The sequence below is a fragment of the Corythoichthys intestinalis genome, chromosome 14, assembly GCF_030265065.1.
Source record: "Corythoichthys intestinalis isolate RoL2023-P3 chromosome 14, ASM3026506v1, whole genome shotgun sequence".
Taxonomy (NCBI): Eukaryota; Metazoa; Chordata; class Actinopteri; order Syngnathiformes; family Syngnathidae; genus Corythoichthys; species Corythoichthys intestinalis.
This window is the reverse complement of record NC_080408.1, coordinates 16,588,615-16,612,547: the sequence shown is the minus strand read 5'-3', so window position 1 is coordinate 16,612,547 and position 23,933 is coordinate 16,588,615. Positions and strand designations below refer to the sequence as shown.

General features: G+C 38.7%; 1 protein-coding gene across 1 annotated transcript in view; it reads left to right on the top strand.

Moving 5' to 3' along the window:
• The window catches only part of LOC130930078 (retinal-specific phospholipid-transporting ATPase ABCA4), a 71,778-nt gene that overhangs the window by 28,380 nt on the left and 19,465 nt on the right, over positions 1–23,933 (top strand). The window contains exons 15-36 of the mRNA XM_057857792.1: positions 2,213–2,435; positions 4,691–4,912; positions 4,981–5,185; positions 6,343–6,435; positions 6,876–7,082; positions 7,481–7,658; positions 7,729–7,860; positions 11,034–11,173; positions 11,245–11,382; positions 11,448–11,629; positions 11,865–11,970; positions 12,047–12,252; positions 14,144–14,201; positions 14,305–14,352; positions 17,416–17,591; positions 18,262–18,386; positions 20,969–21,067; positions 21,324–21,605; positions 21,700–21,732; positions 21,806–21,911; positions 21,995–22,069; positions 22,174–22,343. Coding sequence (XP_057713775.1) covers positions 2,213–2,435; positions 4,691–4,912; positions 4,981–5,185; positions 6,343–6,435; positions 6,876–7,082; positions 7,481–7,658; positions 7,729–7,860; positions 11,034–11,173; positions 11,245–11,382; positions 11,448–11,629; positions 11,865–11,970; positions 12,047–12,252; positions 14,144–14,201; positions 14,305–14,352; positions 17,416–17,591; positions 18,262–18,386; positions 20,969–21,067; positions 21,324–21,605; positions 21,700–21,732; positions 21,806–21,911; positions 21,995–22,069; positions 22,174–22,343 — 3,204 coding nt within the window. The remainder of the gene's footprint in view (positions 1–2,212; positions 2,436–4,690; positions 4,913–4,980; positions 5,186–6,342; positions 6,436–6,875; positions 7,083–7,480; positions 7,659–7,728; positions 7,861–11,033; positions 11,174–11,244; positions 11,383–11,447; positions 11,630–11,864; positions 11,971–12,046; positions 12,253–14,143; positions 14,202–14,304; positions 14,353–17,415; positions 17,592–18,261; positions 18,387–20,968; positions 21,068–21,323; positions 21,606–21,699; positions 21,733–21,805; positions 21,912–21,994; positions 22,070–22,173; positions 22,344–23,933) is intronic.

The window sequence follows — 23,933 nt, the reverse complement described above, 5'->3', positions numbered from 1 at the left end:
GAGTCTGCCCTGCTAGATAGATAATGATTCTAGATTAAAGTAGCTAATTAAGTAAATTAGTGGCTCATTGGGTATACTGTATAGTTAAGTCAGTAAGTACCTATTGAGCCTAAGCAAATAGGTTGGTAACAAGCATGTTACCTAATTCAGTACTTAAGGAAATACTATTTTACAAAGACCGCATCAAGCTAGCCAATTATTGTCAGTCATAAATTAGCTATTTACTTTATTTAGTTACCTAAGTCAGTAAGATAGTTATGTCTTAAAGTACCGTAATTTTAGGACTAAAGACCACTACTTTTTCCCCTCATTTTGAGTCCAGTGCGGCTTACTTGTTGATTTATTTGGGTCAATTAGTAACCATTTATTTGACGGTGGCGTCATAAGACTGTCATAAGACACTCTCATTTGCATTACTGAATGCTTATGACAGATGTCATCAGGTGTCATATGGCAAATTATGTCACTAACTCCATCTTTTACATCCATTCAAAAGTGAGATAATTTCCCGGATGACACTAAATGACATCTGTTATAAGCATCAATTAATGCTCATGATAGTGTCATGTCATAATTATGATTGTCTGATGACAGTTTTATGGTGCCTGTCTAATAAAGTGTTACCAAATACCATAACTACCAATTAGTTTTAACGACTGAAACAGTAACTGAAGGAATAATTAGCACACAAAATGAATTTTGATTGTTATTTATATCTGTAGCACTGCAACGCATGCTAGGCGGTATGTTGGACGACAACAGTCTTGACAGCAAGTGGCAGCAGAGGTTGGTCTCCCCCAAGGGAGCAGTGATTGCCAAATGAAGCTTTTTGAAGCATGGTGTTTCATTTGGTCTTATGACAGTCTTATGACGCTGCTGTCAAATAAAGTATTACCGGTTAATGTCTTTTGGTGTAAATATCCCATAATACAATGAGGACAGCTGCGGCTTATAGTCCAGTGAGGCTTATCTATGAACAAATGTCGTTTTCGTGTCAAATTTGGTGGGTGGCGGCTTATGGTCAGGTGCGCCTTATTGTCCGAAAATTATGGTATATGAGTAATTAAGGAACAGTGTTGTTAATAACGGCATTAGAATATAACAGCGTTACTAATGGCGTTATTTTTTTTCAGTAGTGAGTAATGTAATTAAGTACTTTTCTCTACTTGGGAACCCCATTATCGTTACTGAGGGGGGAAAAGCATGCGTTACTATGTTGGTTGAATGACGCGAGAAAAGTCTGAGAGAGACGGACTCCCGGAGACCAGAGAGCAGAGCAGTGGTGGAGGCAAGGGAGTTGTGATGCTGTTGCAAAAGCAATGCTAGGTGGCTCCAATAATACCTGACTGTAGCCGATAGCCTACAAACTATGCCCACATGATGCTACGGTAGATATCACATGAATATAGAACTAGATGCAGATGACAGACACGGCGGCATTAGCAACATGTATAAGAACTAAATGCTTTAGTAAACAGCCGCCACCTTAAAGCAGTAGACTTCTCAGGGAGGCTCTGTTGTAGAGAACCTTCCTAGCGAACCTAAGTAACTTTTTATCTAAAATGCTCCTAAATCTTGACTTAAAGCTATCTTTAAATGAAAGTAGACAAAAGGGAACTAATGCAATAACGGGAGCAATTTTAACAATTTTAACGGTTGATTCACAACATTCAATGACTTCCAAATATAGCAAAGGTTAAAATCTAGTTATCGCAATATCCGCAATACCCTTGTGTCTAGTTAAATTTAGGGTAAAGAATTGGGCTAGGGCGAACTGTCCCAAAAACCCTTTAAACTTCACATTGTGTGACCTGTTTATTTTTTTATTATTTTTTTTTTTTAGAAAAAAAAAAAAAACATGAAAATTATCACCAGTTACTTTGCCAAGGTACTAATTACTCTTACATTCAGGTAACTGAGTTACTAACGCAATTACTTTTTGGGAGAAGTAATTTGTAACTGTAATTAATGACTTTTTTGAAAGTAAGATTAACAACATTGTTAAGGAACTATCTAGATAAGTATGTAACAAACTGCCACCACATCTACCTTGTCAGGGAAAAATGTAGGTATCTTACTAATTTACTACTAACTAATTGAGTAGGTTACCTAATTTTGTAAGTAGCTTCCTATTTAGCAGCTAATTAACCAGCTAACTTTTTCCACAAAACCTGCATTAACAAAGCGTAACCTCTCCCTGACTGACCGTCAGCTTCATGATCACGCTGAACCGCTGCTTCCCGATGTTCATGGTGCTGGCATGGATCTACTCCGTATCCATGACGGTAAAGAGCATCGTTTTGGAAAAGGAACTGCGCCTCAAGGAGACCCTCAAAGCCATGGGGGTGACCAACAGCGTCTTCTGGTGCACCTGGTTCATTGACAGCTTTGTCACTATGGCAGTCAGCACAGCGCTGCTCACCTCCATCATTGTGGTGAGTTGGTAGCTAACTACTTTAGCTACTAGGTAGCAAAATAACAAACTGACCTAATAAGCAGCTGGCTAGCTTGCTACTGCAGCTAAATGTCAGTCAATTGCTGTTTAATTGGGTAACCAACTTATTACTAATGATCCACATAACTAACTAAATAAACAAATATCTAGCTACTTATTTAACATTAACTGAGAACATAATGAATTAAGTACATACAAAAAATATCTAGCAACAGTCTAATCAGTGAGATAACTTACTACCAAGAAAAAATATCCTAAGAAGTAAATATATCGCTACTGTTCTCACTAGATCATAGGCTATAGTTCGACCCGCTTCTAAATAAGTAAGTATGTAAAATATAACTGCATACCAAATGAGTATTAAATAAGGAAATCAATATCTAGCTACCTAATAACTAAGAGATTGAATTAAGTACAAGTACTGTAGGCTACAAAAATATTTAGATGCATTACCTAGCTAAGTGAGATGACTTACTACTAGGGTTGTTCCGATCATGTTTTTTTGCTCCCGATCCGATCGTTTTAGTTTGAGTATCTGCCGATTCCGATATTTCCCGATCCGATTGCTTTTTTTTTTTTTTTTTGCTCCCGATTCAATTCCAATCATTCCCGATAATTTTTCCCGATCACATACATTTTGGCAATGCATTAAGAAAAAAATGAATAAAACTCGGACGAATATATACAGTACATTCAACATACAGTACATAAGTACTGCATTTGTTTATTTTGACAATAAATCCTCAAGATGGCATTTACATTATTAACATTCTTTCTGTGAGAGGGATTCACAGAAAGAAAGACTTGTAATTCTTAAAGGATAAATGTGACTTTGTATATTGTGACTAAATATTGTCATCTAGTGTATTTGTTGAGCTTTCAGTAAATGATACTGTAGCCATTTAACTTCTACCCAAATGCATGATGGGAAGTGCAACCATGACTGTGCGTCGTGGTACCAATTGATATATCTTCTCTGCATTGGGAAATTACATAGGGAGTTAAGAAAAAGATCAACTACTACCTTTCTTCCCCACATTGTTTCCCATGATTATTCTAATCGATGGGAGAGGAATTGTAAGGCTTTAGCCATTTTAAAAAAGGCTCCAAAGGCTGCCAAAATTCACTCTACTCATTTCATGCTGCCTTTTAGCTCCATATACTGAATGGGTAAAACGGTGCCATTATAGATTGAATGCGTCATTGCGTGGGTGGGTCATGCAGCACGTGCGTCAATTGCATTAAATATTGTAACGTGTTAAATTATTGTAACGTGATAAATGTAAAAAATATTAATTCTCGCCGTTGACGCGATAAATTTGATAACCCTACATGAAGCTTAAACTAAAGACTCTGGAAGAGTGTAACATATTATGTCTATAACGTTAAATACAATTAGAAAACGATTGAATTAAAAAAAAATATATATATATTAAAAAAATGCATGTCCCATATATTTTTGCCGATTCCGATACTTTGAAAATGACGTGATCGGACCCGATCGATCAGGACATCTCTACTTACAACCAAGCAAAAACAGCCAAGAAGAAGGACTGCAACTAATGATTATTTTCATAATCGATTAATCTGACGATTAATTAAACGATTCATCGGATAAATGTCACTTTTTTCAATTACCTTCACAACTTAACTTGACGTTTTTTTATGCATGTTGTAAGTAACAAGGAAGACAAAATAGGTGACTATTTCCTTCAAAAATAATATATCAGGTTTTTGCGCTATCTGTAGTCTACAGCTGTATCAATTATCGGATTATCAATTCGTTGGGAACTAATTTATTATTCGACTTAATCGATTAGTTGTTGCAGCCTTGTTAAGAAACTAGTTTAGACAACAAGACGTCTGAAAATTGGCAAAATGTTCATTTTTGTTCGACTTAACAAAAATGTAATGAAGAAATCTAATATTTACTACTGAGAAGTTATATATATGTTATAATTTTAAGAATTTAGACAGATTTAAGGTGAAGAAGGTCTTAAAAGACTAAGTGTTTATCAAAATAGTTTAACTAATTGTTGCACCTCTACAAAGAAGTAAATATAATCGAGCCCGCCCCCACAAAAAAAAAGAAGAAAAAAAAATCTAAATTGATCATAAATATGAAAATTTCCTAAAGTGGTTCAATTTTTATGTTTACTGAAAAATATGGGGAAGAATGACTTGAGTAATTATTTTAAGAAGGCGCCTACAGTATATCTTTTGACCCAATTCTAGGGTGGCAAGGTGCTGAACTACAGCAACCCGTTGCTTGTTTTCCTCTTCCTGATGATGTTCACGGTGGCCACCATCATGCAGTGCTTCCTCATGAGCGTGTTCTTCAATAAGGCCAATCTGGCAGCGGCGTGCAGTGGTGTGCTCTACTTTACCCTCTACCTTCCCCACGTGCTGTGCTTTGCCTGGCAGGACCGAATCACTGCCAACATGAAGATGGCCGCTGTACGTAAACCACGGAACACGTTTTAAGAGATGTTCTGTGATGAACACATTGCCCACTGTCTCTGCAGAGTCTTCTGTCTCCCGTGGCGTTTGGCTTTGGGACAGAGTACCTGTCACGCTATGAGGAGCAGGGCTTGGGCCTGCAGTGGGACAATATCCAGACCAGCCCGCTGGAGAAGGACACCTACTCCTTCATCACATCAATCCTAATGATGGCACTGGACGCCGTGCTCTATGGATTCCTGGCCTGGTACCTGGACAACGTCTTTCCAGGTAAAGCTTCAGTCTTAAGATAATTTTTAGACTAGTTGGCTCGCTACCCAGGAAAGAAAGAACATAGGTAGATTGAGATACTGAAGCTAGCTTGCTAGTTAGATAAATTAAGTAAATATTTGAGAGACAGCAAGAACGAAAAGTGGTATTTGGTATGTGCCATTTAAAATTAATGGAAAATTTGGACATGCATAGCGGTCAATGGCATGGACGTGCATGGCCTGCAAAAACGCTATATTCAAAAAACAAAAGTGCCACTTATAAAGTAAAAATCCACATACCAGAATCAATTTTGCTACATACCATAAAAAAAAAATCCACATGGGAAAAAAATGCCTCATGCCAAAATCCATTTGCCACATGGCAAAAAAATGCAACATGCCGAAATCAACTTGGCCACATACCAAAAAATGCAAAAAAAAAATTAAAAAATTGCAAAATCAATTTTGCCACACGGCAAAAAAATATAGGCCACATGCTAAAATCCATTTGGCCACATGGCAAAAAAAAAAATGCCACATGGCTAAATCAATTTTGCCACACGGCAAAAAAAAATATAGGCCACATACCAAAATCCATTTTGCCACATGCCAAAAAAAGGCCACACGGCAAAATCAATTTTGCCACATGGCAAAGAAAATGCCATATACCAAAATCCATTTTGTCACATGCCAAAAAAAGGCCACATGGGAAACAAAAATGCCACATTGCAAAAAAAATGCACATGCCAAATTCCATTTTACCACATACACTACCATAAAAAATCCCACATGGCAAAATCAATTTTGCCACATGCCAAGAAAAGGCCACACGGTAAAATCAATTTTACCACATACCAAAAAATGCCACGTGGGAAAAAAATGCCACATGCCAAAATTTATTTTGCCACAGGGCAAAAAAAATGCCACATGCCAAAATCAATTTTGCCATGTACCCCCCAAAAAAATGCCACATGGCAAAATTAATTTTGCCGCATGGCAAAAAAATGCCACATGCCAAAATCCATTTTGCCACATACCCCAAAAATGCCACATGGCAAAAAAAAATAAATAAATAAATGCCACATGGCAAAATTACCAAGTGCCACTTTTCGTTCTCGGCCCTGCTTAAATATTTCGCTAACAAGATTACACACTAATGCTTGCCCTTTTGTCTAGGTCAATATGGCATTGGTCGGCCATTCTATTTCCCCCTGCAGCCTTCCTATTGGCACAACGCTTCCTCTGCACCTGCTTCAAAGGATGACCCAGGTAAAAGCTAAGACTGCTCACAAGTGCACACAATTAATGTATTAACAAAGACGTGTGAAAACATAATTTTAGATTGATTGTCTACAAATTATGGGTCTCCGAAATGCATATCCACCAATTAAGTGTAACATGAAACAACCAAGTATACCTTTTGTTCCCAGCCCATTTCCTGAAATAAATCTCTCTAATTTACATAATCTTGCCGTGACATTGCATTTCCACGCACATAACTGGCATAATCCAGCACTTGAATATTCGGTGAAGTAATTGATGTTGTGATGATGTGTGACCTTACAAATCACACGCTGGCTGTCATGGTGACCAAAGCCAAGCTGGTGACCAAGATGTAGACTGAGGTGGTTGAGCAAAGGCTCATTTGCATGACACTGGACTGTTTCCCATTTTTGAATGATACAGTAGTATATTGTTTCGTTTCACAGTTGTTCCAGAAGCAGACAAAGCAGAAAAGGACCCTGAAAGTGCTGACTGTCCTATTGACACAGTCAACACCTGCAACGGCTCAGCCAGCAAAAAAACCTGCAAGCACCAAAGCAAGCGGGACCGTCTTGAACGGGAGAAACAGTGGCTGAAACAGGAGGAGGAGAAGGAGAAAGAGGATGAGGATGAAAATGGCTTTGAGAGAAAAGGTGAGGAAACCTTTGACAAGTGCACAGAACACACTGATGCTACCATCTGGTGGACTAGGAAGGTGTTACATGACTGATACACGCTTGTACATTTACTAAACCCATCTTTTCGATGATATTGTATCAGTTATATCACTAAACTAATAAAAAACAATTATAATAATGATTATAATAATAATAATAACATTAAATGTGTATATATATATATTATGGCTCATTATTAATTTTTCGATTCACGAGAGGCCAAATTGTTTTAGATACAGCGCATAATTAATGGTTATGCCAGTGAGTTTCCATTATAGAAGCTATTAAAACTAGTCATTTTGTTTTCTCTTTTTTTTTCTTTTTTTTTTTTTTAATGAAAGTTTGTAATGCGATGCAATGCTTTGCTCTGGCAGGTCTCATGTTGTTTGAACCCGATCCAGTGAATGTGACAATGGGGGTGCGCATCCAGGAATTAGTCAAGGTATTCCCAGGGAGTTCTCGTCCTGCTGTCGACTGCCTCAGCCTCAATTTCTTTGAGGGTCAGATTACCTCCTTCCTGGGGCACAATGGCGCCGGGAAGACCACCACCATGTATGACCCAACCATTTTATTTGTTGTGTACTACTCCTGCAATATTGTTATATATTTGTCTTCTATACAGGTCCATCCTCACTGGCCTTTTCCCACCCACATCCGGCTCCGCTTATATCTATGGAAGAGACATTCGCACCGACATGGATGCTGTGCGGACATCCTTGGGGATGTGTCCTCAGTACAACATCCTCTTCAATCAGTGAGTGTCCACATAGCACAGGGAAAATGTTCAAACTTAAGCACAAAGCCCAGAATGAAGCCCAAGCTCAGAATTAAGAACCTTTTAAAAATGTAATAAAGGGGGAATGAAATAGATACCCCATACAAATAATATACTGTACTTCACAGACTTCACTATCAGTTGATGGGACACAGGGCTGATCCGTAGGGGGTCTATTTTCAAAAACTTAAAATTCAAATATTTTCAAAACCAAAGCTGCTAATGACCTAAAACCAAAACAGCACGCACATATGAGTCTCCATGAGCAGCGACATCAAAATTTCAAAGTCGTCCCCTTTTAAAATACTTATTAATTATTTTTATACAAGTATAACAAAACTTAAAGTGGCTATACAATTTTCAAATTTTACGCTTGATGCACAAAAATCACAAAATGCAGAGATAACCACCTATATTTAACATATCATGTAAGTTTTTGCCCAAAATAGCAACTTAATTGTTTTTTTAATTTAGGGAATGTTTTCAACAGCTAATAAATCACTCAATTTTCACATCACAAACTTAATACTTGAGCAAAGCATGCAGAATTATCTTAATTTTACTCAACAAAAGCAAAATTTGCATTTTTCTGTACACAATCACATATTTAGGTTGAATTCTGCTATTGTGTAGAGATACAAAATCCATCATGGCGGCCATCACAAAACAAGGAGCTTTTCAAGTAGAACATTCTTGCAAATAAATGCTTAGATCGCAGAATTTCTATAAATATGAATGTAAAACAGTCTAGATTCTTGGTTAAAAGCAAAAACGGGAAGTTACCATTCATTTTACATAAATATTTCAGGCCAAATTTATGGTATTGTTTAATCCAAAACGGTGGACGTAACAAGGAACTTTTTAAAAGTTGAAAATTCTTGCAAATAAATGCTTACATCGCAGAATTTCTATAAATATGAACGTAAAACAGTCTAGATTCTTGGTTAAAAGCAAAAAACGGGCAGTTATCATTCATTTTATGTAAATATTTCAAGCCGAATTTGCGGTATTGTTTAATCCAACATGGCGGCCATCACGTAACAAAGAGCTTTATTCTTGCAAATAAATGCTTAAATCACGTAATTTCTATAGATATGAACGTAAAACAGACTAGATTTTTGGTTGAAAGCAAAAAACGAGCAGTTATCATTCACTTTATGTAAATATTTCAAGTTAAGGTATTGTTTAATCCACCATGGCACCCGTCACAAAACAAGGTGCCTTTCAAGTAGAAAATTCTTGCAAATAAATGCTTAAATCACAGAATTTCTATAAATATGAACGTAACACAGACTACATTCTTGATTAAAAGCAAAGAACGAGCAACTACCATTCATTATATGTAAATATTTCAAGCCGAATTTACGGTATTGTTTAATCCAACATGGTGGCCGTCACAAAACAAGGAGCCTTTCAAGTAGAAAATTCTTGCAAATAAATGCTTAAATCGCAGAATTTCTATAGATATGAATGTGAAACAGACTAGATTCTTGATTAAAAGCAAATAACGAGCATTTATCATTCATTTTACGTAAATATTTCAAGCCAAAGTTACGGTATTGTTTAATCCAACATGGCGGCCATCACAGAACAAAGAGCTTTTTAAGTTGATAATTCTGCCAAATAAATTCTTAAATCGCGGAGTTTCTATAAATATGAAGGTAAAAAGTCTAGACTCATAGTTAAAAGAAAAAAAAAAAAAAAACGAACACTTATCATTCATTTTACGTAAATATTTCAAGCTAAAGTTATGCTAACTTTTTCCTTTCATTTCATTGTATTCACAACATTACAAAGTGCATGCATGGTGCGAAAAATAAAATACAGTGATACCTCAGCTCACGGACGCTTAAGCTCACGAACTTTTCGCCTCAAGAACATTAAATTCGCGAGCATATAGTCTCTGCTGACGAACTAGTTTTCGGCGGACGAACCAATTCACGCGGTCGAAAAGCGCCACGAGAAGCTGACGCACGCTCACGGCGTCCCAGTTCGTCCCCTCACTTTCGTTGAGTGCGGACGTGGTTTGTGTTTGATAGACATTTTGGACCATATTGAGTGTACTTTTGCTATTATGGGACTGAAAAAAAGTTACCTACAGTCCTTATGGAAGGTGACTCGTGTTACCAATTCGCCCTCGACTGGTAATTGGTGGTGCTTTCAGCTTCCCACCGTAGTGAGAAGTGGACCGGCGAGTCACGTTGGCTCGTTGTCGTCGGTTGTCTTCGGTTCGCCCGATTTCCTCTCCAGAAAGGTGGCGGCGTGCATACAAACACCCAGAGGCGTCGGATGGCTTTTTGTGGGCACTTTTATGAACAACCAAAAGCATGTGGGGGGCACAGCACTGGAGTCTCCGCTAACTGCGCACTTTGCCGGTAACACTCTCCTTCCAAACAGTAACTCCCTCCCTCCCTCCCTCCTCCTCCCACTCCATTCCATCAAGCCATCAACTACCATCACAAAGGTAAATAAAACGACTTTATTATACAGTACAGTTTATTTATTTAATTATAATACAATAGCACATTTATTATACATAAAATAAGGTATATTTTTGTGTAGTTTTAAGGCTTATTTAGTAGAAAATTATGTTTTATGGGTACCTGGGAACGGATTATTCTCATTTTAATGGTTTCTTATGGGAAATAAATGTTCGGAAGACGAACTTTTCGCCTTACACACACTTTCTGGGAACCAATTATGTTCATGAGCTGAGGTATCACTGTACATACCTTGAATCGTTGACCAAATCACTCAAGCAACACTCCTGCCTGCTTGTATGCAGTAAAACCTTCATCGTATTTCCACCTAAATCCGGCGTAAGAATGCAGCGTGTGTTTGAGTTTATCATAGTGAAAGCCACCTCAACGCTCTATAGGCCAGCCCCCCTACGGAAGGGCGTGGCGCAAAGTCTGTGGGAGTTGTCTTGTCAACTGATGGTGAAGTCTACGATACACTGCAAAAAAAGGAACACTACATTTTTCAAATGTTGCCTACATTTTTTAGCAGTATGTATCTTATCTACATTTAAAATAAAAGTGATTAGTCCGATAGCCAAAAATAATTTCAAGAATAGATCCACTTTTGCAATTGTAAATATGCAAGGAAAGTGGTCACATCTTCAATTCCTCTTGTTCTTGTTTGGCTTCCAGTTTGACAGTGGAGGAACACATCTTGTTCTACTCACTGCTCAAAGGTCGCACGCAGGCCGAGGCACGGAAAGAGGTTGAGGACATGCTGATGGACCTGGGCCTACCACACAAGCGGGACGACGAGGCCCAGAACCTATCAGGTCGGGAGTCAACATTTTATTGTGACATGTATGTGGAAACGCTCTCAAAGCCTCTTATTTCACATCAACAGGTGGCATGCAGAGGAAGTTGTCCGTTGCCATGGCATTCGTTGGCGGTTCTAAGGTGGTCATCCTGGATGAACCCACTTCCGGCGTGGATCCTTACTCCAGGAGGTCTATTTGGGACCTTCTGTTGAAATATCGATGCGGTATGTCCAGAAAAAGACTTGTTTAACAACTTCTTGTTGACACACGTTAACCAGTTATTTTACAGGACGCACGGTGATCCTGTCCACACATCACATGGATGAGGCCGACCTGTTGAGTGACCGCATCGCCATCATCTCTAAAGGTCGGTTGCACTGCTGCGGCTCGCCGCTTTTTCTCAAGAACTGCTTCGGCGCTGGCTTCTACCTGACGCTGGTGCGACGGATGAAGGACCTCAAGAAGAAGGAGGTGAGCTTCTCAGTACTTACACATTTTTGAAAAGGTGTATCCAGTTTTACTATGTAAGTGCAAGGTAACAAAAACAAAAACAAAAAAAACCCCGTATTGCTCGCTCTGAGACAGTAGATCCATGTTATTGCTCTTGGACAATTACCCAAAAATAATGATAATTATACCAAAGTAAGTATACTTATCAACTAACTAATAAACGTAATAACTTTTCTGCATATTCTCTTCCTGACAGAATGACTGTGACTGCGCCTCTGACTGTTCCTGCACTTGCTCTATTTGCACCAGGCACAAGGATCAGTCCCAGAACCTGTGCCAGAACGCTGAACGTGTCCTAGATGGTGAGTTCCATACATCACATCACCATCAATATGCTGACAAAACATAGGAAAAAAATAACCTTTGTGATGTCCACAGGGGATCTGGACAGCATCAGCAGCCTCATCCACCACCACGTCCCCGAGGCTAAGCTTATCGAGGCCATCGGTCAGGAGCTCAACTTTCTGTTGCCCAGTCGAGGTTTCAAGCACCGTGCTTATGCCAGCCTTTTTAGGGAGTTGGAAGAGACCCTTGATGACATGGGTCTCAGCAGCTTTGGCATCTCTGACACATCCCTCGAGGAGGTACATGTTTAACGGGTCTCAGGCAAAACACAGTTACAGTGGTTGGAAAAAGTATCTGAACCTTTTGGAATTTCTTACATTTCTGCATGAAATCACCATAATGTCTGATCTTTGTCAAAATCACACAGATGTAAAAACGGTGTCTGCTTTAACTAAAATCAGCCATACATTTATAGATTTTCATATTTTAATGACAGTATCATGCAAACAATGACAAAAGGATGGAAAAATAAGTAGGTGAACCCTCTTCCTAATGAGACTTAAAGAGCAATTGAAACAAATTTTTTTGACAGTCAGGTGTGTGCCCAATCACTGATGAGTGGTTTAAAGCTGCCCTGCCCACTGTAAAACACACACCAGGTAAGAATTGTCTTGACAAGAAGCATTGTCTGATATGCATCATGGCTCGGTCAAAAGAGCTGTCTGAAGACCTGCGATCAAGGATTGTTGATTTGTATAACGCAGAGAAAGGATACAAAACCATCTCTAAAAGTCTGGATGTTCATCAATCGACAGTCAGAGAAGTTGTCTACAAATGGAGAGAGTTGGGCACTGTTGCTTCTCTCCCAAGGAGTGGCCGTCCACCAAAGATGATGCCAAGAGTTCAGCGCAGAATACTCAGAGAGGTAAAAAGAAACCTAGAGTGTCTGCTAAACAGACAGACAGACAGAAATCACTGGCGCAGTCCAATATCTCTGTGCACACATCAACTATATGTAAAACTTTGGCCAAGAATGGTATTCATGGGAGGACTCCATGGAGGAAGCCACTGCTGTCTGAAAAAAAAAAAAACCATTGTTGCTCGTTTAATGTTCGCAAAAAGGCACTTGGACACTCCAAAGAAGTTTTGACAAAATATTTTGTGGACTGATGAAACCAAGTTGAACTGTTTTGGAGTAACACACAACTTCATGTGTGGAGGATAAATGGAACAGCTCACCAACATCAGCAGCTAATCCCCACCTTGAAGCATGGTGGAGGGAGCATCATGATTTGGGGCTGTTTTGCTAACTCAGGGCCTGGACAACTTGCAATCATTGATGGGAGAATGAATTCAAAAGTTTGTCAGGATGTTTTGCAGGAAAATCTGAGGCCTTCTGCTAAGACAGTTGAAGCTAAAAACAGGATGGATGCTGCAACAAGACAATGATCCAAAACACAGAAATAAATCAACCTTAGCATGGTTTCAGAAGAACAAAATACACGTTCTGGAGTGGCCAAGTCAAAGTCCAGACTTGAACCCCATTAAAATGCTGTGGCATGACCTAAAGACAGCGATTCATGCCAGACATCCCAGGAAACTGACTGAACTACAGCAGTTTTGTAGAGAAGAATGGGCCAAGATTACTCCTGAATATTAAATGTGATGGTTCACTTACGTATTTTTCTCCCTTCTGTCATTGTTTGCATACTATCCTCATTAAAATATGAAAACCTATAAATGTCCGGGTGGTTTTAGTTAAAGCACGCTGTTTTTTTTCATCTGTGTGATTTTGACAAAGATCAGATCACATTTGATTGTGACTTTATGCAGAAATTTGAGAAATTCCAAAAGGTTCAGATTCTTTTTCATACCACTGTGTATCAGTTTGTAATGTGCTTAGGTTCAATCAAAATTAGAATTTATTGTAGAGTTTTTCTTTTAAGACAAATCAAACATTTTTATTGTTGTGGTTGTAGTTTGCACTACATCCTACTGTGAGTTGCCCCCAAAATTTTGATACTCTTGTGTTGCTTCATGTGGTAAACAAAAATGTTAGAAACAACTTTCAGGTATCAATATACTGTCCATTTTTTTCCACAACTGTAAATTATTGATTTTCAGTTGCAGCATGATTACATTTTTACGGAATTTGTATTATATACACATAGATCACTTCTATCTTTGCAGATCTTCCTAAAAGTGACAGCAGATGGCGAAGCATTAGCGACCAATGCTGCCACTGCTGGTAAATATCAAACCACACTCGTGCGCCACCTTTGTATTTCTTTCCACTGTGATGTGCTTTGTGTTTGTCACCTGTGTTTTCCCTTCCCGCTTCTCATCGGTAGAAGAGTGGATGTTGCAGTGGAGAAAAAATGCAGCAGGAGTAGATGAAGGTCAGACATGGGTGAAATGATACTTAAACTTTTATCGATTTTTCTCGCCTGGCTTTGTAAATATACTGTAGCTGGCTCATCCATTATTGATGTAGCCTGCCAGAATATATTGGCTGTATAGCGAGCAAGTATTTTAACCCCTTCTACATTTTTTTGATGAACCATTCAGAATTTTTTGTCATTGTGACTCGGGCTATTATTTTAGTAGTCGATTAATCTATCAACTAGTTAGTTTGAATAATTACTACATTTATTGTGTTGAGGAATCAACTTTAGGAGATGTAAAACAAAGTCTTGCTAAGATTGCACTTTCAAAAGAGCATTAAATGCAAATACAAAATAAAATTCTCGAGTGTTTTTTCAAACTATGCAGAATTGCACTTTCATTTAAAAACAAAATATCTGAGCTTTGCCTCAAAAGGTATTCAAAAAATTAAATAAATAAATAATGAATGAAGATCAAAAGTGCTGTCCAAAAGAATCGGCACCCCTGCACTTCTGCCAGATAATGCTCAATTTCTCCCAGAAAATGATTGCAATTACAAATGCTTTGGTAGTAATATCTTCATTTATTTTGCTTGCAATGACAAAACACAAAAGACAATGAAAAAAAAAAAAATTAAATCATTATCATTTTACAGAAAACTCCAAAAATAGGCTGGACAAAAGTATTGGCACCCTCAGCCTAATACTTGGTAGCACAACCTGTAGACAAAATAACTGTATCCGGTATCCATCAATGAGTTTTCTACAGTGCTCTGCTGGAATTTTAGAGCATTCTTCTTTGGCCAACTGCTCCAGGTCTCTGAGATTTGAAGAGTGTCTTCTCCAAACTGCCATTTTCAGATCTCTCCACTGGTGTTTTATGGGATTCAGGTCTGGACTCCAGTGCTTACTCTCAAACCATTTTCTAGTGCTTTTTGAAGTGTGTTTTGGGTCATTGTCCTGCTGGAAGACCCATGACCTCTGAGGGAGACGCAGCTTTCTCATACTGGGCCCTATATTATGCTGCAAAATTTGTTGGTAGCCTTCAGACTTCATAATGCCATGCACACGGTCAAGCAGTCCAATGCCAGAGGCAGCAAAGCAACCCCAAAACATCAAGGAACCTCCACCATGTTTGACTGTGGGGACCGTGTTCTTTTCTTCGAAGGCCTCGTTTCCCCCCCGTAAACTCTATGTTGATGCCTTTTCTCAAAAAGCTCCACTTTTGTCTCATCTGAGCAGAGAACATTCTTCCAAAACGTTTTTGGCTTTCTCAGGTAAGTTTTAGCAAACTTCAGCCTGTCTTTTTTGTGCCTCTGGGTCAGAAGTGGGGTCTTCCCAGATATCATACCATAGAGTCCCTTTTCATTCAGACGCCGACGGATAGTACGGGTTGACACTGTTGTACCCTCGGACTGCAGGACAGCTTGAACTTGTTTGGATGTTAGTCGAGCTTCTTTTTCGCCATCCACACAATCTTTCCTTGAAATCTCTTGTCAATTTTTCTTTTCTGTTCACATCTAGGGAGGTTAACTACAGTCATGGGCTTTACACTTATTAATGACACTGCGCACTGTAGACAGAGGAACATTTAGGTCTTTGGGTATGGAGTTGTAGACTTGAGATTGCCCATGCTTCCTCACAATTGTGCTTCTCAAGTCCTCAGACAGTTCTTTGGTCTTCTTCTTTTCTCCATGCTCGATGTGGTACACACAAGGACACAGGACAGATGCTGCGTCAACTTTAATCCATTTTAACTGGCTGCAAGTGTGATTCAGTTATTGCCACCACCTTTTATGTTCCACAGGTAAGTAACAGGTGCTGTTGATTACACAAATTAGAGAAGCATCACATTATTTTTCAAAGGGTGCCAATACTTTTGTCCGGCCCATTTTTGGAGTTTTGTGTAAAATGAAAATGATTTAACATTTTTCCCATTCTCTTTTGTGTTTTTTATTGTAGGCAAAATAAATGAAGATACCAAATACTACCAAAGCATTTGTAATTGCAATCATTTTCTGGGAGAAACTGAGCACTATTTGACAGAATTGCAGGGGTGACAATACTTTTGGCCAGCACTGTATGTACAACAAAAGAACAATTGGCTAACTAGCACGGCAAAATTATGCTAGCTTAAATGCTTTAAAATGGTAACTTTTTTTTAACAATGCTCTTAACAAATCGTTCAAACACATATTCCCACAAAAACGGCTAAATATACCTATAAACTAAATTAGGAATGCATTAAAAACATAAACCTAACATAAAACAAAACATAAAACAAAAACATACCTGATATTGTTCTTAACAGGGTGTAGCCATGTTAAATGAGTTTTGTCATTTTCACTGTTGCAAATAGAGGGCAGTGTATCCAGCCAAATCAATAAAACTAAATGCAACTAATTACAACTTTCAAAACAAACCATTACAACGCCACTCTAATTAAACGAATTCTCGAAGCAACAAATTTTATTTGAAGCTTTTTTCAAATCGAATTACTCGAGTTAATCCTTGCAGCACTAATTGTGACAGAAACTTTGAAACCTCTGGGGCCCTGTATGATGCATATGAATTAGTTATCATGATAACTGACAGGATGTTATTACTATTCATTAATAATGATAATTCTGTGATACATATACCTACTTTCTAAAGTTCTAAATATTACAAATACAGTTTGTATAATTTTTATTTCTTTGGATAAATTAAAAAAAAAAATGTGTTATTTTCATAATTCGTAATTTGTTTTATATTTTTCGGAAGATGACAGGAAGCGACATGACAGCCATAATTCATCCTTTGTGAATTACTATCAATAGCATTAATGAAAATTTACACAGAAATGAAGAAAAAAAAACCTACAAAAATTTGAAATAACTGGTATATTTTGAATATTAATATTGCGACACAATATCTTTAAAAAAAAATGCTTTATCCACTTATGTAATTAGGCAAACGATTTGTAGTCACAGCTGCTCTCTTCTCTGCCTTTCCAAGTCGCTTCCTCGATACTCTGCCTAACCACAAGCTCTTAAGTGTTTTTATTTTTTCAACGCTGCCCTTGTGCATCAACTACAGATCGCTACGATGCCACTCAAGCTCACAGCGTTACGCTGCCTGCCACGTTGGACTGCAGCGCCGGAAAAGGCTCCAGGCAAGTTAAAGGAGCCTGGCTGGTTCTGAAACAGTTTCACGCGCTGCTTGTCAAGAGGTTCCATCATGCGACTCGCAGTCACAAAGATTTTGTGGCGCAGGTATGCGCAAACTGCACAACACTAACTGACAGGGTGGATGGAGGAAGGGTCGGTAGTTATATCAGGGTTACAATTTTGCATTCCAGATCATGATTAATTCGTAATTGACTATTTGAAGTAATATACACCAAATTGAATGCAAATCAGTGCTAAAAATACTCATGCTAGAGAAATATCTGTCATCCAGCTATCTACAGTATGTTGTCACGTTTCATTAAATGGTTTTGTTGTTTTAGCGACAAATCAAATTTATCCTAAATTCATTTACAATGTTTTGGGGCTACAGCAAGTATTTGCATTTTGAATCAGATCAAGATTTGAATTTATCCATTTATTTTATGCTTTATTTCCATTTTTAAATCCAACAATTTACATTCTTTACATAACTTTTAAGGAAAGATCCAAATCAAATTTTTGTTTGGCTGTTTTGAACCTATCATAAATGTACCCAAATTTGATCCGGAAAACTAGTTACCGAATTTTATTAAATCCATTCATTTCTTTAGATGTTTTTGTTGTCATAAATATCAGAAAAGGCTCTAAAATCTAGTATGAATATCCAGATCAAAGGAGTTTTTTCTTTACGCTTATATTTTCATAAACATTGGGCTGATTCTAGGGAAAAAAAACAAAGTGTTAGTTATTGATCATGGTCTTGTTGATGGCCCAGATTGTCCTGCCTGCCAGCTTTGTGCTTGTAGCACTCATCTTCACCACCATTGTCCCTCCGTTTGGAGAGTACCCCAGCTTGACATTGACGCCTTGGATGTACGGAGCCCAGGTCACCTTCTTCAGGTAAGCAACCTTTAGAACAGGGGTGTCAAATGTACGGCCCACGAGCTGGAAACTGCCCACTAGGGATTCCAATGCGCCCCCCTGACGACGTTATTGTACCTGTCAGGCGCCTTGTAGCTCATTCATACTGTAAATACACCAAAGTTAATAGGAAGTGACCCTTAATTGCCCCAAAATCAACAGTGAGTAACCCAAAATTAACAGTAATTGACCCAGAAATACCCCAAACTCAAAAGTGACGCCTAAATGCACCAAAATTAACAGGAAGTGACCTATAAATGCCAAAACTCAACAGGAAGTAACCCAAAATAAACAGTAATTGACCCAGAAATGTCCCAAAATCAACAACAGTAAGTAACAAGAGACTTGTAAGTACCCTGGAATTCAAAGGAAGTGACCCAAACTTAAATTTTCCATTGACATAGGTATACGTCCAATTACCGTATTGGCCCGAATATAAGACGGCCCTGATTATAAGACGAACCCCTCTTTTTCAAGACCGAAGTTTGAAAAAAGACTTTTGAACACCAAATTAATTTTTATACAGAAAATAATTACAGTACATCTGCAACAAATGATTATAACAATATATTTGAGAGAAAAAGCATGTTATTTTGCCTCATTCAAATCTTAATATCTGAACATTGAAATATGTAAACTAAAGTGCAATCAACATTTGTAAATGTATGGCTTCTGGTTTTTGAAATTTAAATATACCAATCTATTGTGATAAAACAACAAAATTGCAATAACTGCTTTGACCATCAAAGTGAAATCTAACTCTAACTGTAGTCTTGAAACAAATCTGAATAAGGAAAAACATTCCAGTAAAATAATGCAAACTGGTTAAACTTGAGAGTAGCTGAGATCTGTCATGACGGAACATCGCTTCAATGATATCTGGTGCCTTCTTGCATCTTAAATGGGTTTAATGTCTAGACCTTGAATATAAGACGACCCCCACTTTTTTAATCTTATTTCAATGCTAAAAACACCGTCTTATATTCGGGCCATGACGGTATGTTAAACTAGAAGGACTGGCTGTGAATGCTCCAGTTTCATTGCCATCGAATGAACGTTCATTCGCCCACTCCTGGTCAAAATGCATTGGATATCTAGTAAGGGTGTAACGGTACATGTATTCGTATTGAACCGTTTCGGTACTTGGTGCTCGGTTTGGAACGGAGGCGTACCGAACGAGTTTCTGACGTAATGTAACCCTTACTTTTCGAGGCTGTGAGTCGATTGGGTTACAGTTTCTTTGTGTAGATTATATTTACTCTGTCTTCTCTACTATAATGAGGACCAACATGGTAGGACAGTAAAAACGTCAACGGCACGACAACGTGGCCACCGCGAGAACGCAGTGAAACACGGCCGTTAAAGTCAATCAGCCAATGCACACCAGTCGCGGTGCTGCCGTGTGTTAGACGCGTCTCAGAAGCAGCTCAACGCGATGCACACGAAAAGAACGGCAGAGTTTATTATTTGACGCGGCCTCCTACGTCAATACTACTAGCTAGCAAAGTCACTCGTGTAAAAATACGGTGGATCCGGTCGATTTTTAAACTAATATGCAATCGTAACCCACTTTTTGAGTCCATCAGATCTCTTGAGTGGTAGATCGGGGCACAGTTGACTTGTCTTTGTTGCTTTACAGTTGTCTTCTCTGCTATAATAATAACCAACACGGCCCCGTGTTCAATACAAAACCCTCCTACCACAACAAAACAAGAAGGACCTAATATTCACATAAGGTCTAAAGTTATACAACATAAAATATACAATATAGATGAATACTACATCACATTTGTAAAATACAAACACATAATAAAGTAAATAATAGCCCATTTAAATAAATTGAAATGAGCTAAAAGACCTGTAATTAAATAATAAAAATAACGCACAGATCCTGCTTACACAATTAAATTTATTAATTTCTGTGTGGCGCTTTAACTTGAGAAAATCCACCAATATAGCTTTTGAAAGCCGTTCATAAGAAAAAAAAAAGATTCATTGAGGCATTTTATTTGTAAAATACATGTTAAAATCTTTGTCATTGGGAGTGCTTTTCTCTTTAGCACAGGACTTCTTTTTTCTTCTTTCTTTCTGAAAGAAAGCTGACCAATACACGGGGTCTGAAGGCAAATTGTTGTTGGATTATTATCCTTAAATACCCGCTACTTTTTGAGCAGAATTCTAGCTTTGTATAGGCTACTGTTCCTTTTGTTGAAAGCACAAAAGTGTGTAATAAACAACTAGCACATTTATATTTTGCATTTTGTTTTCTTACTGTACCGAAAATGAACCGAACCGTGACCTCAAAACCGAGGTACGTACCGAACCAAGATTTTTGTGTACCGTTACACCCCTAATGTCTAGCGATGTCAATGGCAGCCAATGAATTAATTTATTTGGCGAAAAATAAAGTAGTCCTGCCCAAATAAAATATATTTGCCATAAATGCGGCCCGCAAACCAAAATGAGTTTGAAACCCTTGGTTTAGATGCTCTTTGTTTTTTCGAAGCATTGAGCCAGAATATTTAGATGACTTTTTAAAAAATTGTTTCTACCCGTTGCAGCAATGAACAACCTTCAGACCCGGCCATGAGGCACTTCACTGAACGCTTCTTGAGGCGACCGGGCCTCGGAACCCGTTGCATGCAGGGGGAACCACTGGGGTGAGAACCACTGGTGGTGTAGGCAGTGATACTGAATAGCAATAGTGTGCATTGTCACACATAGCACGATAGCTTTGATTCTACATTGGAGTTTATATTACTATAAAGATATTCTTTTTTTAATCGGTCAACTCGAGATAAGGTAGTCATACATTGTCAAAACAGTTGAATTTTTCTTATTTTGTGAAAGGTCTGTGTAAAAAGCACTCCCATCTCAACATTCATCTGTAGCACAAGCTATGTTAATCTTGTCCAGGATGCCCTGTAACGGCGAGGCGTCTGAGTGGCAACGTCCCGATGTCGATGCCGTGACAGGGAACATTCTGCAGAGTCCCGAGTGGAACCAAAGGAACCCGTCGCCCTCCTGCCTGTGCAGCAGCAGCAAAAAGCTGACCATGATGCCCATCTGTCCTGCTGGGGCCGGGGGCCTCCCACCGCTGCAACGTCTTGAGATCACTGGGGACACCATGATGGATCTAACTGAGCGCAACATTTCCGACTTCCTAGTAAAAACCTACCCGAGTCTCATCAGAACAAGGTGAATACACACCATTTTGTTTTATGCCTGAGGCCAAAGTTTACATTATTTTCTAAATTCAATCTGTCTAAATTCTTTCTGACCCATCACACAGTTTAAAGAGCAAATACTGGGTCAATGAGCAAAGGTAACTACACAAGTATCTATTGTCATTAAATAATTAGTACAATGCGTCCTTGCTGATTGGATTCTTTCCACAGGTATGGCGGCCTGTCCGTTGGAGGACAGCTTCCCATCCTAGATGTGGAGCCTAGAGATATCGGAAATGTTTTCCAACAACTTGGACAAATGCTTAATGTTACTGCGGTAACGAGTCCCCTCATTAACGAAGAGCATGTCATTTGATGGACATTTCTACGCCCGCTAATCATGAACATTGTTTTTTGCAGGGTCCACATTCTAGAGCAGCACTGCGGGAACTCGGCCCTTTCTTAAGATATATGGAGAGTGAATTTAACATAAAGGTGAGCATTGTATGATGAAATATGTCAATAAATGTAGCGCACCTTTACAAGACTTAAAAGTTTTAATGCTTGTGACGGAAGTTGTTAATTGTCTTCAATGACAGGTGTGGTACAACAACAAAGGCTGGCACGCCATGGTGGCCTTCATGAATGTGGCTAATAACGCTATCCTGAGGGCTTTCCTGCCCACCAGTGCCAAGCCCATTGAGTTTGGCATCACCGCCCTCAACCACCCACTGAACCTTACCAAGGAGCAGCTCTCAGAGGTCACTGTGTGAGTGTTGAGCCTCGTACAGTCATTAATTAAACAAACAAACAAAAAAGCCCTTACCTGTAGAAATAAGTTAACTTGACAATACATAACATGGAATATTTTCACAATGACAACCGTTAGTACTCCAACATCTTGTGAAGACCTGTAGTGTTCATTAGTAGACAGTCACTAATGCTCTAAAGCTTTTGAGCTGCAGAATGAATGAATTAAATGAGGTGTGTTATGACCTGTGTTGTGTCCTGGCTTTCCCTAGACTCGGACAAAACAGAAGTAGTTGGCGTTTCCAACACTGCTGTGGAGATACAGTATATGATGGAATGCTAACATACTAACAGTTGGCCTGCTGCTGTGCAGTTGGCCCGTTTTTCGCTGTTAATGGGGACCAGAACCTGCCGCGATACGTGAAAAACCGTGAAGTAGCGCCCACCCCCCCCAAAAAAAAATATTAGGGCCTGAGCACCAACATGGTGCAAAGTTCCTATTGTTCTGCAAAGGATTATTATTATTCTTTCTTCATGGCAAATGAAAATGGCCCATTTGCAGGTCTTAACATGCTCAAAAACTCACCAAAATTTGCACAAACATGCGGATTCGTGAAAATTTCGATAATTTGGCAACGTTGTGAAAAAATGTCAAAAAATGGCTCAGTGGCGCCCCCTGGAATTTTTAAAAAAGGCCTCTCCATTTAGGTTTTTTCAACGTAGTGCGATGAAATTTGGGGAGTCGATACCTTGGGCCAAAATGCTTCAAAAAGTCTCTTGCACCCATATTCCAAACCCAACAGGAAATTGGGTATTTTGGATTGAATATTGAAAAACATGCCATTTTTGTTGAAAACCAGGGTGCACGTTTAAGACCATTGCGCTGAGGCAGTTAGTTAGATCTTCCTCAAAATTGGTGAGACTCTTCATGAGACATATGAGATGTTAAGTTATCAAAATGGTGACTTTTCATTCACGGGCCTGACCTGGGCGGAGTACCAAATTCAGGCTTATTTGAGGATTAGGGTTAGGGCTTCTTCAGGGCAAATGAAAATGGCCAATTTGAAGTTCTGAACATGTTCGAAAACTCACTAAAATTTGCACATACCAAAATGGTGAGTTTTCATTCACGGGCTGACCTGTGTGGGGCATTTTTTTTTTTTGTGTTAGGGTTTAGGGTTCACACTCTGCTACTTCTTCTGTGGGAGAAAAAAATACTAAGTACTTTTCAATGACATATATTAGGGATAAAACTACTTCTTCTGTGGGAGAAAAAAATACTATGTACTTTTCTATGAAATATATTAGGGATAAATTGGTTCATCTGATGACAGCAGTGAACAGGCATGAAAATTTCTCACCTTTCGGCGAAATTCGCCGTTTTGAAGTCAAAAAGGGCGACCTACGTGAAGTGCGTAGATCCGAGGAGAAATTCTTTTTGGGAGGAGGGGTGGGGGGGTCGGGAGGTTTTATTTAATTATTATTATTATTATCATCATGTGATTAACTTAGTACGTAAACTGAGCACTTAAGAAAGCGGTTCTTTAACTGACGAGAACCAATCATCGGCCCAAGCTGCGTTCCATTATTCCAAACGTGCGCACTCCTT